Source organism: Pundamilia nyererei, unplaced genomic scaffold (genome assembly GCF_000239375.1).
Source record: "Pundamilia nyererei isolate P.nyererei 1_Seehausen unplaced genomic scaffold, PunNye1.0 scaffold00129, whole genome shotgun sequence".
NCBI lineage: Eukaryota > Metazoa > Chordata > Actinopteri > Cichliformes > Cichlidae > Pundamilia > Pundamilia nyererei.
The window spans coordinates 1191498-1208639 of NW_005187530.1; the positions used below are offsets into that span (position 1 = coordinate 1191498).

General features: G+C 39.6%; 1 protein-coding gene across 1 annotated transcript; it reads right to left on the reverse strand.

The window, feature by feature from the left end:
* Nucleotides 1-1049: 1049 nt before the first annotated feature.
* Nucleotides 1050-16055, reverse strand: has2 (hyaluronan synthase 2). The gene is made up of 4 exons (XM_005743246.1): nucleotides 15760-16055; nucleotides 6068-6694; nucleotides 3745-3846; nucleotides 1050-3631 (listed from the first exon to the last, which is right to left on the reverse strand). Exons 2-4 carry the CDS (start codon nucleotides 6692-6694, stop codon nucleotides 2702-2704), a joined length of 1659 nt encoding a protein of 552 aa, XP_005743303.1. The 5' UTR covers nucleotides 15760-16055; the 3' UTR covers nucleotides 1050-2701.
* Nucleotides 16056-17142: the final 1087 nt, after the last annotated feature.

Here is a 17142-nt window from a genome sequence, read left to right on the forward strand (position 1 = left end):
TGATCTGTGTTAACCAGAAATTTGTCAGGATGTATTTGCTTTTCCTGTGTGGACATATGGAGCAATCAGAGTTCGATGGATACCAGAAAACATCTAAGTACAAAATCCTACAAACCACAGAACAGCCTTCAATAAATATTTTGCATTCTATCTAAGTACAAAGTAAAAAAAAACAAAGGTTCACCACTTTTCTCGAAATCAATAACTTATCCCTACAGATTGCATTTTTAAAAAATTGTTGCTATTGCAGAACCTCCCCCCAGCTCAAAATTTCACATTATTTGGTCAGATATACAAGTCATTGTCAGAACAGTTGAAAGCACACAAATACATTTTTTCATTTTTTTTCTTACAAAAATGAATGAAAATAAAGAATCTTTGGTAGCTAAGCAAAAATAGAATGGAAATGTCTATATATAAAAATGCATTGAAATACATAGTAAAATAAGTACACGGCTACAGCAAAGGGCTGACACGGCATAAAAAATCCAGCTTCGCCTCAATAAGGTACTGTGTATAAAAAGGAGCCCATCATATCACAAACAGATCATAAATTACGTGAAACCATCAGAATGCATCAGTCTTTGGAGAGCACTCTGACACCTTGATGCAATGCAAAGAGAACCACTGAGGTATTTAATCTTCATTATGTCAAGCATCACGCAGAATGATGAGAGAGACGTAAAAGTGCATATGAATTATGGTCAAAAAAAGTAAGTACATCCCATGAAAACTGTTGCCTTTTTTAATGTATTTGAACAAGCAAACATTTAATATCTTTGTAATTCTGACAAAACGTTGAGGATTTTTTTTTCACGTAAGAGTGGTATAAGAGTGGCAAGTGAATGTGAAAGGAAATGCTTTTTCCTTAAAAAGATATTAAACATTGACATTCCTGTTGAAAAAGTAACTTTCCTTTGTAGTGTTCTTGAACTTTACCACCTTTTCAAAGAAGATCAAGTGGTTGCTTGTCAAATAATAATAACAACAATATTAATCTGACATACTTACATTTTCACATGACTGTAAATTCATGTCTGCTTCTGGTCTATAGCAAACACTGGACTTATTCCAAAATATTGCTTCCTACTATCAACTGCCCTTATTCACATTCCTATGATCAGGTAGTACTATTCCCAGTAGACACTAACATAATCTCACATCTACTTTTTCCCTTGCTAGTGAACAGAATGCAAGGCAGCTTAGAGATGTAACCACTTTATCCTTATGTCACAAAATCTTTGGGCTGGAACTTGTCCATCTTGTTTGCTTGGTGGTTAAAATTCATACTGGTAGAAAGACAACAATAATAGTGTTTTAGCCACTTTTGCAACATACATCTAAAATAAACCTTGTTAAAAGACGAAAAAACAAAAGTCACTGTTTCTGTAAAAGTAAAACAGTCACAGCAGCAATGATACGTCATCTCTCTCTTGTGGTCATCACCTGGTCGCCTGATCAGACAGATATAAATTCTGCTGGTCAGTGATCAGTTTCACTTTGTAAACTAAAAATACTGCAGTCATGTCACATGGGAATAACAATAAATATACCACAACATTAGGTGATGATATGTTTTCACATTGAGCATACATTGAACAGCCAGTCCATTGGTTACATTCCAACCCAACCTTTTTCCAACCAAGTGCTTTCTTGTTGCTGACATAAGAATCAAAGCAGTCTGGCTATCTGATTCTTTCGGCAATTCCAAATGTTATATTTGCTCCCTTAAACCGTAACAGGTGAAGAGCACAAGGAAGTTTGCATCTTTCCCATATGACATGAGAGCATTGAAAGAAAGAAGGCCGCTTTCCATTTCAAAGCCCTTTCTACACTCCTTCTGGCTTCATAAATTGATACTGTAGCTCTTTCCAAAACAGATTAAAACACTGAAAAGGTACACTTAACTTGAACATGTGGCAATAAAAAAAATAAACTTGAGTGAAATAACTTTAGGTGGATTTGTAAGTTTTGAAGTGGTAAAATAGATCACCCCTATCTATTTATGAGATCTACACAGACTAGACACTGTGTATGTGGTACAATTACACTAATTATATAGCCCTGGTGATAGCCTCTACCAATACCTTTTATCACTATTAATGTAGATTTTTGTCAATGTTGTTCAGTCATTTGAGACTGGAGACAATCGGGCAGTCTTTAGGCTTTCATTTGACGGAGGCAACACAAAACTTGTTCTTTAGTTTAAGTGAGAAAAAAACACATTTACTGGAGAGAGTGCTCTGGAGGGAAAATATTCTTACTGGACAAGTTAAATCCCATCTAAGAATCCAGTTTTATTGGCTTAGTTGCTAATATTAGATGAAGCCCAGTGAAAATGACAAGGGTAAGAGGTAGCTAAAATTATAAAGCCTAGCGCTCTTGCTGCCAAATGCAATAAACACAATCTTGCCATTCTGAGTTATCCAAATTAGCTAATCAGACTAAACCAATTGATCTTCAGCTAAACCTTATTTGAGTATGTCAAATGGCTAGCTTGAGGATGTACAAGGATCCTGGATGCTATGGTCACAGCCACTGGCATTTAGTCTAGAAAATATTTATATTTCTTTGTCCATTTTAGTTGACCTCACTTTGCCTCCAGAGCTGCTCTACAGCTAAAATACATTTGTATAACAACAAGATGATGTGTGAGAGAAACCCCCGGTTTCATTGGGAAATCATGATTGTAGTCTGTAAGTCACACATCCAGCACCATATCATAGTGTGTTTCCTTCTTCCTTTTCCCACATTTATTTATGAGCACTGTATATAATGTCAACAGTATAACCCAGTAACTTGCATAGACCACTGCCCCTATTATCAAAACAATCTTTTCTGAGTCGGGGAAGGGTTTTCTAGTCTGTTGTACTACTGTGTATAAAATTCCAATGAAAAGGATAGTGAACCATACTGATATTGGAATCAGACCGATAAAGTTCACCACGATTGTTTTCCTCCCAGAAGTCCCCCATCCAGACTTGTTGATTGTTGCTATTGCAAACATTTTCGCTGGCAACAGGCTTGACATATACAGTACAGAATAAAATGACATGAACACCATGACAATGTTACCTCTGAGGCAGCTGGCAAATGATGACTTAATCAGCGCCACTGCTTGAACAATGAGTAGAAACAAAAGAATATTCCAGAGCCTTCCTTGGTAAAAGAGTTGGATCGCTGTGGCGATGAGGAAAAATGGGAAGAAGCCAGTGATCACAGCCTCATAAGTCATCCAAAGATGGTGTTTATGGAACCACATGGAGTTGTACAGCCATTCTCTGAAATATGACTTGCTCCATCGTGTCTGTTGATTGAGCCACCGCAGATATGTAATTGGTGTCTCTGTAAGGCACTTTGACCGTGCAGTGTATTTTGTTGCATACCCGAGGCTGAGAACTCTGTTCGTGAGATGACGGTCATCCCCAAAACTGCAGTGGGATCCCATGAAGGTCTGATTGTACCAGTCCTCAAGAAACTCATGCAGGAGAGAGTTCCGGTACATTCCTAAAGGCCCGCTAATGCATTGAACGCAGCCGAAGTAGGACTGGCAAGCCCGCTCAATGTTGAAAGCCATCCAGTACCGAACACTGCTCAGGAAGGAGATCCACGACTCATATTTATTTAGGATCTACAGGTAGGTTGACAAGCAGAGACAAAAAGTATGAAGTTTAAAGCACAACATCCTAATTTGTATGTTTGATGTAGAAGATTCAAATTTCACAGAACTTTTAAGAAAACTACCTGTACATCTCCTCCAACTCCTCCCACCATAGGGTCTTCCTCCAAAACCTTAACCATCTCCACTGATGATGCTGGGTCCAGCATGGTGTCAGAGTCACACACCTACATAAAAACACAAGTTAATCAAGAAATTAACTGTGTTTTAGCAACACAGGATACATTTATTTAGATTTTCTTCAACATAGTTCCAGATGTCTTCTTTGTTCAGCTTAATTCTGCAAAACATAACAGATCTCAAATTGACCTAAACTCCCCAAAGAGAGGGAAAAAACCCTTTCTTGCTGAAAAAAATTTGCTTGGACAATCGGAACAAAATTTCGATATACAAAAGAAATTTTTGTGAAATCAAAAAAAAATTACATAATGACACACAAAAAAAAGATATCATGCATCCAACAAAGCACATAAATGCTCAATATGGCCACTTTATAATCTCCGCCAGCCAAGACCAGAGGGGCTGCTTTCAACTCTGTTCACCACCCACTATAGCTCTAATGTTGTTCTTCTGCTCTCCCTATTTTCTTCTATAAATGGTAATTTTCCTGACCAACAAAATCAGGTGATGAAAACAAACCTAGAGCCCAGTCCTTTTTAACAAAATACATCTGTTACAGGCAGAGCCTGATGAAAGTGAAAAGGCATGAAACATTGTCCCTCCTGTTTCTAAGGTTGAAAAGTATTGGCATGACTGCTGGCAGTGCAGCAGTAAGCTCTATTGAACTTTTTGTGAAGTAAATGATTTTTGGCAGGCTGAAGCCAGCTGCAGGTGTTAGACAGCATTATAGCTCTGAGTTCATATTCTCAAAGTCCCCTTCTTTGTTATACAGACCCGTTTGAATCATTTTGATGCTGTTACATAAATTAAGCATCAGTTGAGCCTTACTCTTTGATCACAATGCTTTTTGTAGCACTAACAACTCAACATCACAGAAGAAAATGACATAATGATACTTGGCATTTTGGACAAAGAACTGTTACTTGTGCTTAAGTCTGAAGACACAAGAGTTTTTGAATTAGCCTGAGGTTTCTGCTTTTCAAACGTAATAACAACAGATCTGTGGAATTGCAAAACTAACTAAAAATGCTGAAACGTCATTAAAGCCATAGACTGAGCGTCTGGTAACAAAGCAGAGAAAGTCTTGACAGAGCATGCCCGCACAAAATATTCTGTGTACTTTAAACGCAATCATTTAGTCATGGAAAGAAAAACACTTTCATTGGAAAGTAGCTTTCATGCACTGTTTAGCATTAACAAGCAGATTCCGGAAAAGGTGTGAAGTCATCAGCGTTGGTTCAACCCATGTGACCTCACCACCCTTCAAGTAATTTTTATTCTTTAGGTAAACACAGTTTGAAAGGTTGTTATTGTGGCTGAATTATATGACACCACAATGTGGTTACATATCATATGACAGTAATACAAGCACTCATTAAGTATGATATGATAGCTAACATTTGCCATTGTTAGCTACTGCTAATACAAGACAAAGTAAGTCTGGAGGATCAAAACCTCTTTGTATTTTGAACTGAGGAAGGTTCCATTTATTTTTAATTACTTTTATGCTCCTGAATATGACAGTACTATACAGCTCCACAAGAGCCCATGACACGTTTAACAGTCAGTGCCTGCAGGATATTACTTTACCAAGCAGTTAATGTCTTTAGCCACTGTTTATTTTTTAAGCCACACCAACATACTGTCGCTAGCCAAACACACTATCGAATTTAGTTTTCCTAAAGCTATCAGGCTTTTAGTCCTTAGGTCTGTGTTACTCAAATATAACCTTTGATTGTTTTTAATTTTTCTGAACAGGAGACAAACACATGCTAACCTTTCTAACCTTTCTTTGATACAGATTTGTAGATGACGTAACGCCCTGCGAAAAAGATCTGTTATTACACTTAGACATCAGCTACTGCTGCCCTCCTTCACGCCACACTTCACAACACGGTGCACATGCTAAAAAGCAAAACAAAAGACTCTTTGTGGACCCCATATTTGGCTTGGCATAGCCTCCCCTCCTCTCTTTCCAGCCATCTCTCGTTCTATTCCCTTTCACTCTATCATCAGCTTATGTTTGCCTAGTTTGCATCTCCCACAGTAGCTTACATTTTCTCTTTCTTCACTATGTCCTTCAGATGTCAGCTCTGTGTGTGCATGCGTGCAAATCTACAAAGACACACACAGGCACAAAGTAATATTACACCTGTTGTACAGTATTTTTAATCTTCTAATTTATTTCATTTTTTTTATTTTATTTAAGGGGCTATTGTTCTTCCACATTAGCTGCATTAACTGATTTTAAGCGATTTAACTACTTACCTGCACATAATCCACGCTCCTTCCCAGTGCTTTGAAGGCTGTATACATGACCTCTCTCTTCCCTCCCCACTTCTGCATGATGCACACACATTTGCTGTTCAGCACAACCCTGGACACCTGCTGAAGGCTCTCAGCGTAGCTCTCATCTGTCTCCTCGGGTCCTCTGCTGTGATAATTACTCCTCCACACGTACGTGGCCGATCTGTCCGATCCCATGACCTCCTTAAAAATCTCCATCATGTACAAGTCATCGTCTGAATTTCCATCGATCACCATGATAACTTTGATACCAGGATATGTCAGCCTCTTCACTGACACAAGGCATTTTCTTAGGTAGTTTTCATCCTCCTGATATGCAGCGATGCACAATGCCAAGGACTTGTTCAGTTTAATTGGTGTTTCTAAGGAGCGCCGCATGTTACGGTGTTCTAGGAGTGCAAAGAGGGTCTGGATAATAAGGTGAACAACCAAAATGGCACCATACAGCCCAAAAGATAGGTGATTTTGAGCTGTAGTAAAAAATTGGTAGCCCATGATATAGGCTGTCGAGATGCCCACCAGGAGAGACACGCCGAACATGGTGGTCCCAAATATCCTCAGGTAAGTGAGGCCTCTTTTACACTTCATCTGTGGACAAAAACAAAAGGGTTACATGTAGTAACAGTGGTGCAGAAAATGTTACTATGATTGACGGCAACTCACAGTGAAACATTTGTAACCTTTTATACTCAATTGGTCCAAGTAAATGACCTTCTTAACCTCCTAAGACCCGAACTCTTCCACGGCATGCATTTTTAATTTCTCTTTGATTTTTGGGATGATTAGGTCCTGATGAATGTAAAAACAAAGAATTACCAGATTTTTTAAAACAAATTTTTGCTTGTAAGAAAAATGAGAGCCACATATGAGGATATTTGTTTAAAATTTTGATAGAACAGTAGCAGTATAATGTCCTCGTAAGTGGATATCAGGCCGTTGTAGAGCAAAATTGAGTATTTTGGTCTAAATAACCCAAAAAGCTTTTCACTAAAGCTTTTATGTTTTGACACAACAAAACCAGGTACAGACTGCTGTAAGCTTTCTCCTTTTTTATGCCCCATCCCTCTCCCTACCTCCTCCCCTTCCCCAAATCCCCCTAAATGCCAGACAGTTGTGAGTAGCCGATTGTTCCAACTCTCTTTTAGTGTGGGTGGCCACACGTTACAAGATTTCTTGACCTAATTAACCAACAAGTTGGCTGCCTCTGCCAACCATCAAGGTCTAAGCACATGCAAAATGTTGGTCGTGGTGGTGGGGTGGCCTATAATGAAAATTATTGGTTTCCACAGTATTTTGGGGACACATTGCAAAGGTCAAAGACCAAGTATGACAAACTCTGACCTAGAACATGAATATTCAATATTTTTAAGAGAGGCGTTTGTGCAAGAGGATGCTTTTGCGTCTGCATCCTCTTGCACAAACTCCTGAAGTTTGTTTCCAACCCTCATTATGTTGCTACCGCCATCTGTTTGGCAGACCAACGGAGACCCACTCAGCGTGGCTCATTTTGACTCAACGCAGAGAGCGGACCACCCTGTGATGTCATCTGTTTATATCTTTATGGGAAGAAGAAGACAAGAGACTTCTATTGCTGCACGCGTGCTTCTCTCTCTCTGAATCTTTGTATAGAGAGCATTGCAGGGAAATGACTTCTGTTAAACAGAGAGAAAGAGAGAAAAGACCTTTGACATTATGAAGGTCAAAGTATGCTGACCTTCAGTAGGGCTCCCTCTTGTGGGATAAACTTTTCATCTAGGATTTAGACGCATTTAGCGCCATTTTGTTCATTGAGTGACCAAAAATATTTTGCGATATCACGCATTTTGTACATGTACATTTAATCAAGTCAAGGGAAACAAGTCAGAACAACAATAAAATGATCAAAAGAAGCGTATACAAGGCCGAGTGATGTTTGTGAACTGGAGAGAGTTCTTGGGACCACACCTAAACACATGACAGATGAAGGGAGGGGACGACTAAAAGAGAGAAAGAAAAAAATATATACACAGAGAAAGCGAAGATAGCATGGAGAATCTTTAAGAGAGAAAGTGAAGAAAGTTGGTTAAGAAAATTGGTTAAACTAGCTGAAAAGCAGATGCATCTTGAGAGACATTAGGAAAATGAAAGTAAAAGACAGTGAGGGAGTAGCAGAAGCAGGGAGAGAGAGGTTGTGTTCATGGAGAAGAATACACACAAACACACACTTTGGCTCAGACATAATGCTTTGTTCATTTGACTGTTGGACGAGAAAGCCACAATCAGTGTAGCGGACCTCCTCTGGCATGTGGCAAAGGTTTTAACGTCAGGCCATCTTTTACAAGACCCCTGACATGCACAGATATACACCAAAATGCACATATAAAAGCTTATTGTACCACTGCATGTGTGTGTTTGTGTAATTGAACAAATTTAAATTTTGGCCTCTTTCAGCTTGTGTGAGAATGTCTATAATGCTTTATAAGCCCTGTATCCATGTCTTACCTTTGTTTGAACTCAACCACTGATTAGGAGTAAGCATGAGTGCAGCAACAAAACACAACGTTTTGGGGCACTTCCTTGTCAGCTTAAAAGTACATCATGACTGACAAATGTACACCTCTACATTTCATCAACTGGGCTTTGGGAGAAAACAAAATGAACTTGATTGAACCACTGAAGATAACAAGGACAGGAACCGTCGTCAGTGTTTGCTCCTCCTTGACTTTCTGTTAATGATCTGCACTTTAATGATACAATCTGTTTGTTCTGATTTAATGTTTGGAATGAAAGTAAAAATCAAAACTAGGACATTAAATCCATCATCGACAGGCTAGGCTCATGGCATGTAAATGTGATGTGGGAAAACGTCAAGTCCACAGTAATGCAACCATTGCTGCTGGCTACAATGATCTGGTCTTTGCAGGATCTTATACACCATTTTGGGTGTGTAGTGCAGCGCAGAGGTCGGGTTGACAGTTAGCTCAGACTGCAGACAGATTAACTGCAGACTTAAAGTGAGGCCAAACTCTGGCCCGTTCTTATTGAGATAAAGCCTTTTTAATCAGAGCAGTATCTGTAACAGTGGAGATTTCATCCACATATGGATGATGTAAATGATGTCACGTTGGTTGGTGAGCACGCGTATCTTCATGTGTTTGTCCAGAGCATTTATCTATGCAAGCGGAGGGTGTCATTAACACATGAAGATGATATCACCCCAGCTTTCTGTTTGTTGTTACATCTTGGCACTTGAGGGTTAGAACATCGCCATTATGTCCTTTTTGCTGTACATGTGTGTATGCGTGGCCAGCCCTGTGGTGACCTTGGGCTGGAAGCTTGAGCAGTCTCACTCTGACGTTATTAACAGTCTCTTGAGTGAAACTCCCACGGGCTCTCTCTCAGAGATAACATTGCAGTAATGTTGAGTCTTGCATGGATGTACATGGTGAGTTAGTAGATAAATGAAGCGATGACTACATAAATTAATGGATAGATTAAGTTGACCCAAAAAAACTGGGTCCTTGGAAAAAGTGCATCTGGCTGTTCTTTTAAACTGAGACACGTGGATTTGTTTGGGATTACAGCAACAGTAAAAAAAAAAAAAACAACAACAAAAAAGTAGTGACAGGGAAATCTCATTGTGTTTGTGAGGTTGTTATTTTGAAAATATGATTTAGGAAAACCAATGAGTGTCTTGCCTTTCCGTTACTCTAAGTGTTCTTACAGTACAAATGAGCAAGGCGCTGAACTATTTAGCTGTAACAGGAATGAGAGACTGTGCCTGCATCTTCCTCTGCTTCTGAATGAAACAGCATATTAATATGCTACAGTATGCTAAATCAAAATCCTGACCTCATGACAATATTAGACTAAAATTCAGGGATCACTATACTATGGTTTATTTTGTTCAAAACGTGCTCACTACATGCACACATTCTGATGGAAATCCATCCAATAATTTTTTCAGGTGGAGCCACTGAGTAAATCAAATGTGAACATCAAAGTTTCCCTGCAGGAAAAGTCAAGGAAACACCATGTGCAAACATTGCACAGACTTTGTAAATAAGTGAATTTGTTGATCTGCTGGTGCTCAGAGGGATGATAGGAGTTCACCGAATACAGAAGGTACATTGCTACACATAGAGTCAAGTTACTTGCAATGCCAAGAAAAAAACATTGCATTTAATCGGTTTGACATGTTTACAATATTGCGCAAAAGTCTTGAGCCACCTCTAAATTCTTTATATTTTGTTTCCAATGATACAGACCTTCTAGTAATTTCTTTAACATCTCATACTTTTTAAAGTGGTCTTGAGCAACAGTTCTTCAGGGCTTCTTAAGGTCTTGTAATGCTTCTGTTTGGACATTGGCTGCTTTTTCACTCATTTTTAGCCAAGTATTTAGACCTGTACATTAAAACAATAAACACTGACCTCTGAATCGATCAAAAAGGCACCTAACAAGAGAGAGTGTTTATTGACCAGTGTAAATGCTTTTATTCTGATTTGTTTAGCGGAATCTATGAAACCTGCAAACACACCACAGGTTGACAGTGATAATAGTATTACATAATAAAATTTTTACAGGAACAAGATGATGATGAGCTATTGACTGCCTGGTGTGCAGTGTGCCCTTAAAACATTTGAGGAAACTGAATGAAGGGCAAAAGAAGAATTGGCAGAGCTAGAAAACTACCTACAACAAATTCCTGACACAGGACCTGAGAGACAAATCTGAAGCCTCAGTGGAAGGGTTGGCTGTCAAGAAGTCATTCTTAAGGAAGGTAAAAAGGAAGAAAAGGCTGATGTATGCCAAATTACACTCATGGAGTGATAATTCCAGTCATTTTTGGTTTAAATTATGCATTGATATGTATGGAGGAAGTAGTACAGATGTACAACACCCAAAACACGGGGGAGGCTCTGTTATGGTTTGGGACTGCATTTAAGGCAGTGGTGTTTGGGATCTTGTCAAAATTGATGAAAATGTGAACACAGAAAAGTACAATCAGATTTTGATCTACCATGCAGTACCATCTGGAACGTGTCTGATTGGCTTCATTTTTTAGCCTGACAACAATCTCAAACAAACAATGCAGTAAAAGAATATCTAGATAGAAAACCACACAATGGAATCAGTCATGGATTGACCTCCCCAGAGCCCGGACCGCAACATTATTCAAGCAGTGTGGGATCATCCTGACAGAGAATGGAACAAAAGGAAGCCAACATCCAAAGAAGAGCTTTAAATGTCCTATAAGAAGCCTGGAGAAATATTCCTGAAGACTACTTAAAGAAATTACAAGAAAGCTTGTCTAAGAGAGTTCAGGCTGTGTTGAAGGTGGTCGTACCAAATACTGACTTTCGAGTTGTACAAACTTTGTTTTTGCTTTACATACTGTACATACTGTATTTCCATTCACACTTTTGCATGTTTCAATAAATCACTGCTCCGATTTCACATTTCCTTTGCATAGCATAGAAACAAGGGAGTGGCTCAAGACTTCTGCACAACACTGCATATTTTCATTCTGTTCATTCTTTTGGCCACAAAGAACCGACAATAAATCTCAATCACCAATTAAAATATGAGTGCTACTTGTGCGCAATAAAATATGGGACACATTTTGGTTTTCAAATATAATGAATATCTTAAAATCACCACATGTTATAATAAATTGCATGCGTGTTACATCAGGGAGAGCTTTAAGATATGAAGAACAGGCTGCTTAATGTGAATGCCATATGTACCTATGTGCAAATCTATCACTAATGTCACAATGTATGGCATATGTGTGTGTGTTTGTGTGTGTATATACACAGCATGAGGCATATGTGTGTGTGTGTGTGTAAGAATATGAGTGTGTATGCAGGCTGTCTGAAGAAAGAGATGCCTTGACTTAACTCACATGAGAGCAGTTGAAGCTCTTTCAGCAGGGTTCCAGCTCAAGACCTCTGATAGAAACGCAAGACTCTGATAGACTCTGTGTGTGTATGTGTGTGTGTGTGTGTCTTCATACACTAAAACTACATATCTGTGTGAGTTTGCACAAGTGTGTATGTAATTACTGTGTGTGCTGCCCAGAGTATAACAGTGAAGTGGAGCCAAAGAAAAACAGCCTGCTGGTCTGTGTGGAGCTGAGATAACATAAAGCTCACATCTTTACATCTCAGCAGTCACTGCTGGAAGTGTAACATTCACAAATCAGCAGCTCTGGCTGGATAAGTACTTATAACAAATCAAACATTATATGCTGGGGGCCCAAGCTGACACTTGTGGCTGGTATAATTTAGACCTGAATCACAGTTAAGGAATTGAACAGTTTTCATGGTATTTTTCATGACAATGTTCAATGAAGCCCAGATAAGTATGAGCTAATAAAGACAGATTAATGGTATTTGGGGTTTTTGTGAGGAGTCTCTGGATCCATTGAAAAAATAATAGTACATTTGATATCAGTTTAGTATAAAAAACCAGACCTGCTGAGGTAATACACACCTTTGAAATCTCATGTGCTTTGACAATTTCCAAGAATAAAAAAAACACGCATGTACAAATGGAGAGATATGCATCACAGATAATGATTTTATATATACACTAGGTTGTCAGTGTGTGTTTAAGAACTTTGCAGGGTTAGAAAAGGCCACGGGGGATTGTAAAATTAAACATTAAACGTGGAGCTGGCTCTCATGACAGACATAGCAGCATGCAGCAAAGGGTCACATCTTCCCGAGAAGCTGATGAGGCAAAAGAGTGGAAGCGGCGGGGAGAGACTTGAGAATTGGCTGCAGTCTTTGGCTAGATGTACTTGACACATTCAAGGCTGGGCTGCTGCTCCATGTCTATTTACTATGTTAATTTAGTGACAAGGCTCCTTTTCTCTTCGCTCTTTCTGGGGGCAGAATCAGGTGTGATGGGGCCATAACTGAAAAGCAGCAAAAGGTTAAAGCATCTTCTAGACTGCAACTGTTTCTTCATCACGCAATTAGCATCTCATTACACTGTTACACCAACAGATGTTGTTATATACATGATTTAATACAACACTGAGGTAAATGTGTTCTCTGTTTCAAAGCCAGACTATGTCGTTTGGTATTTAGGCGTGTCTTTTTTCCACCTTGATTCATCCATGTAGTAGGAAGAAAAGGGGAGGAGGTGAAGTTGGGATGAAGCTGCTCAGAGATGAATGGGTGGCACACACTGAAAATGGGGTGGGGCCAGGACATTGAAGGCGTGGTGCTGTACTTGGATGCATTCACTGCCAGCTGAGGCACGGGACTTACATCACTGTGGCAGACTCCAAGAGACCAAAGTGAGATGAGGTTGAGTATGGAATTCCTCCTTCTTAAGCTATTTCTTTGTGTGAAAAAAAAATGCAAAAAATCATTGAAAGCTCTTCTTTTACAAACACAACCTGTTTCTCTGTATCATCCAACGATCCAGCAGTTCCCTTATCAGATTGATAATAGACATCCATCCATCAGCAGTACCCTTAAATAAATGTCTTCACCTCCATGGGATGGAAAATTCTATTAATAGCACTCTTTAAAACCACAGCCCAGTGTGGCTAAAAGATAACAGAGGCTCATAATCACACTCAAGTAGTAGATAATTAAAAAGAACTTTATAATTATTAAGGGGAAAAAAGGAAGAAAGAATCACACTAAGATTTCCATGAAACGTTTTGTCAGTTTGTCACTCTCATCTTTCCAGAAGATATACAGAAAATATAAATAACATTAACAAGAGCCACTTTGTGAACTGCTCCTGCCCGGTTTGCTTTGTAAGGGGCCTTTGTTACTTTATGGTACACTCTAACTGCTGGATATATGAATTAGATTTGGCATCAAACCGACTCTGTGTGACTCAGCATGAGGTAGTGAGAATCTAACTGACATCCAAATTTTCACTTTTACTGGCTGGCTGCAGTGCTGCTTTACTGTTAGTATACTGAAGGAACCTGGAAAAAAACTGGTATTAACACAGAGTAGATGAGCTAAGTGGTACGGCTCGGGAGGGGCTGCGCCTCTAAGATCAACAGTTGTACCCTGCCAGCCCCATGGCTCTTTACACTAAAAGACCCTTGCTGGGAGAAGTAATGGCACGTGAGACTTGTTGTGTGCCTTAATGGAGGCCAGCCACGGAAAGTCTTCTTCTCTTAAATAGTAAAATGCTCTTTGTGCTGTGTGGGACTGCATGCTGGAGCACTGATGCAACTCAGACATCAAAAAGGTTTTAAAAACTTCTTTGTCATTATAGTGGACAACTGTGACATTCACAGAGTATTTCATTTAATAGCACTAAAGCCATATTGTCTTTCTCATTGGGAACTGAGTCCTGCACTCAGCAAAGAAATTCCCTGGAGGACTGAGATTAGGAACACCACATGGGTATTAGGTTGAATACATGCTGACATGGGCACAAGATCCACATATGCTCCAAATCTACAGCAAATGAGCAGTGAGCATTTATTTGAAGTTTACAGTTTCCCTGCTAATAAAGTACTGCGCAAAAAGTTTAATCCACAAGTCATCCTGGAAGTATTTTTTCACACTGGACACACTTGATCATCTCTTCTTACAAGTAAATATGCAGGATATCACCACAGAGTTAGGGTGCATTGTGAGAGCAGCACAATGCAAAGTAAAATCAATAAAAATAAATAGATAATCCAAGTCAGCAAGGAGATTCTGCTTGTGGGTTGAAAAGTTCTACATTTTGGATAAATAGCTGTAATATTTGTCCACTTACTCACACATGGTGTGTGGGCAACACAGTGGGACCCAACAGCGGTCTGTGCACACTCAGTAGGTGGATGGAGAAAGAGACTATGTCAAGGAGAGTGTGACAGATGTTCATTAGCATTTGTGTATATGTGCGCGTGTGATGGGTGTGCAAGGGGACAACAATGCTCAGAACTTAGGTGCATGGACCACGTGATATCTCACATGAGCTTTTCTGGTTTTGTTTAAGTTCAAAGTTAGGAGGTTATGAATAAACTGCAAAACTTTTCAGCAAGGCATGTGCCTGCTACCACTTTTTACAGAACACGGATATCAACAAAGGCTAACTTGTCCAAAAGCTGAAGGCTGGTCAAGAAGCTATTCACACGCATGCAAATGTTAGTCCTCCACACTGGGCGTCAAATTACGCGCCCCTACCACAAGCCACGCTGAAACAGTCCCCATTCAGTCTTCTCATTGGCTTAAAAATCTCAACGAATGACGTGTGACCAGTAACGTCACAGTGTAGTTATATTCAGGCTAGCATCACTCTTACAACAAAGACTAGTCATTAATTTGACTGATCAGAAGATAAAAGCTTAGCATATTAAACCCTTTACACCTGTATTTTGTAGTGTTATAGCATGAAATGAAACACAAACTGAGTTTCAGCACTTCTTGCTGTGGCTCCCAACTTTTAGCATCACTCACTTTGTGGAGCAAACACGCTGAACAAACTCGTGAAAAAAAAAAGCTCTATGCATGCACTTTGCTAGAGAGTTGGCGCATCATCACGTTCACACACACGCGCGCACACGAAAAATGATTGCGCGTAATTATGTTCTAAACCACTTTATGAATGATTTAGTGGCTTGTGGTAAAATATTTGGGGCTTATTGGTCTGTCAGCATGCTGCATGATCGCCAGACCAAATGATCACCGGCCACCTACCTTGAAGCAGCTGTTGTCCTCTGATTCCTCCTGATAAAGGATGCGTCTAACTTCTGGGACTCTGGTCCCGATCCACAGAGGAAAAAAGTAGACACAGAGCTTGAGCAGCGACGACTCTCATGAATCCGCTTAAAATGGTCCTCATAAGCCTATTTTTGTTTGTTTGTTTGTTTGTTTTTTAAAAGGGGAAAAAGAATAATAAAAAAAGTCGTGCCAGTCCTTTGTATGTGTGCTCAGTTTGGATGCTTCAAAAAGACAACCGGGATTGCTTGTCTTCTCTAACTTCTAACGGTTTGTCTGCAGCCTTTCCAAGTCACTTGCATCTCTGGTGTCCAAAACCAAACATCATATCAGTCAGCTTTGGCATCATTCATATAAAAAAGTATAAATAAAACATAGACTATAAAAATATGATAAATATTCTTCTCCATCAACGCCTGTTTCATTCATTCTTAATAAAACGAAAAAAAAAATTAAGATAAAGCCATCAACTTTGGCAGCTTCAGTCACATTCAAAAGTTTTTTAAAAAAAACAAAAAAGTTTCAGCAAACAATAAAATATGAGCCAGAGCTTTTTTTGTATTCTTCCTGTCTTAAGGGGCGTTAAGGTAAGTTTTTCTAGAGTTTCCTCCGAGCATCCAGGTTACACAGAGCGCACAGAAGTCTCTCTGCCGCTGTTTCAGCTGTCTAATTCCTTCCAGACGGGTGTGTGTGCATGTGTGCGAGTATGTCTGTGTGTGTGGACCCTCCTTTATGGCTCCTGCGGCTCCCAAACCCCTTTTACCGGGCAACAGATTGGCGTGTTGATTTAATAGGAGGGAAGGTTTGGGGGTGTGTGTAAGGAGGAGCGACGGAGAAGTGATGGGGGAAGAGAAAAAAAGGGGTGGGGGAGGGGGGGCGGCGAGTCTCTCATCCAAACTCATTCAAACTTCAGAGAATGGGTGGGTGGGGAGTCTCTCATCCAAAGTCATTCAAACTCCAGAGAGAGAGAGAGAGAGAGCGAGAGAGAGAGAGAGAGAGAGAGAGAGGCTAACATTGACTGGAACCCCCTCTCCATTCATTTTATATTACAACTTGAGGTTACATAGTATAAAAATTACTAAAAGATCAAAGGTCAAGATCTCTGTCTAGATAAATAAATAAATCTGGGTAAATTCCCAGATGATTAAACGTGCAACTATTTTGCCGGTAATACCTGAAATGAGTAAAGAAAATCAACAGCCTATTTATGCAAGTTAATTCATAATTTTATTGGGTGTATTGGTTGGGTCTGATTATTGGGAGGGTCATAACCCCCCTAACCCTCCTGGAAATGACACCCCTGGTACAAGACATGCACATAAGCACGTGTGAGCCACACTTGGTGATGTTACAGAATTTCAG

Bases quoted from the DNA above. Each gene is read 5' to 3' on its own strand.
- has2 (XM_005743246.1), bottom strand. From the start codon at position 6,694: ATGAAGTGTAAAAGAGGCCTCACTTACCTGAGGATATTTGGGACCACC. The intron at 3,847-6,067 runs GTAAGTAGTTAA...GTTTTTATGTAG, and splicing joins GGAGCGTGGATTATGTGCAG to GTGTGTGACTCTGACACCAT. The intron at 3,632-3,744 runs GTAGTTTTCTTA...ACCTACCTGTAG, and splicing joins GAGTTGGAGGAGATGTACAG to ATCCTAAATAAATATGAGTC.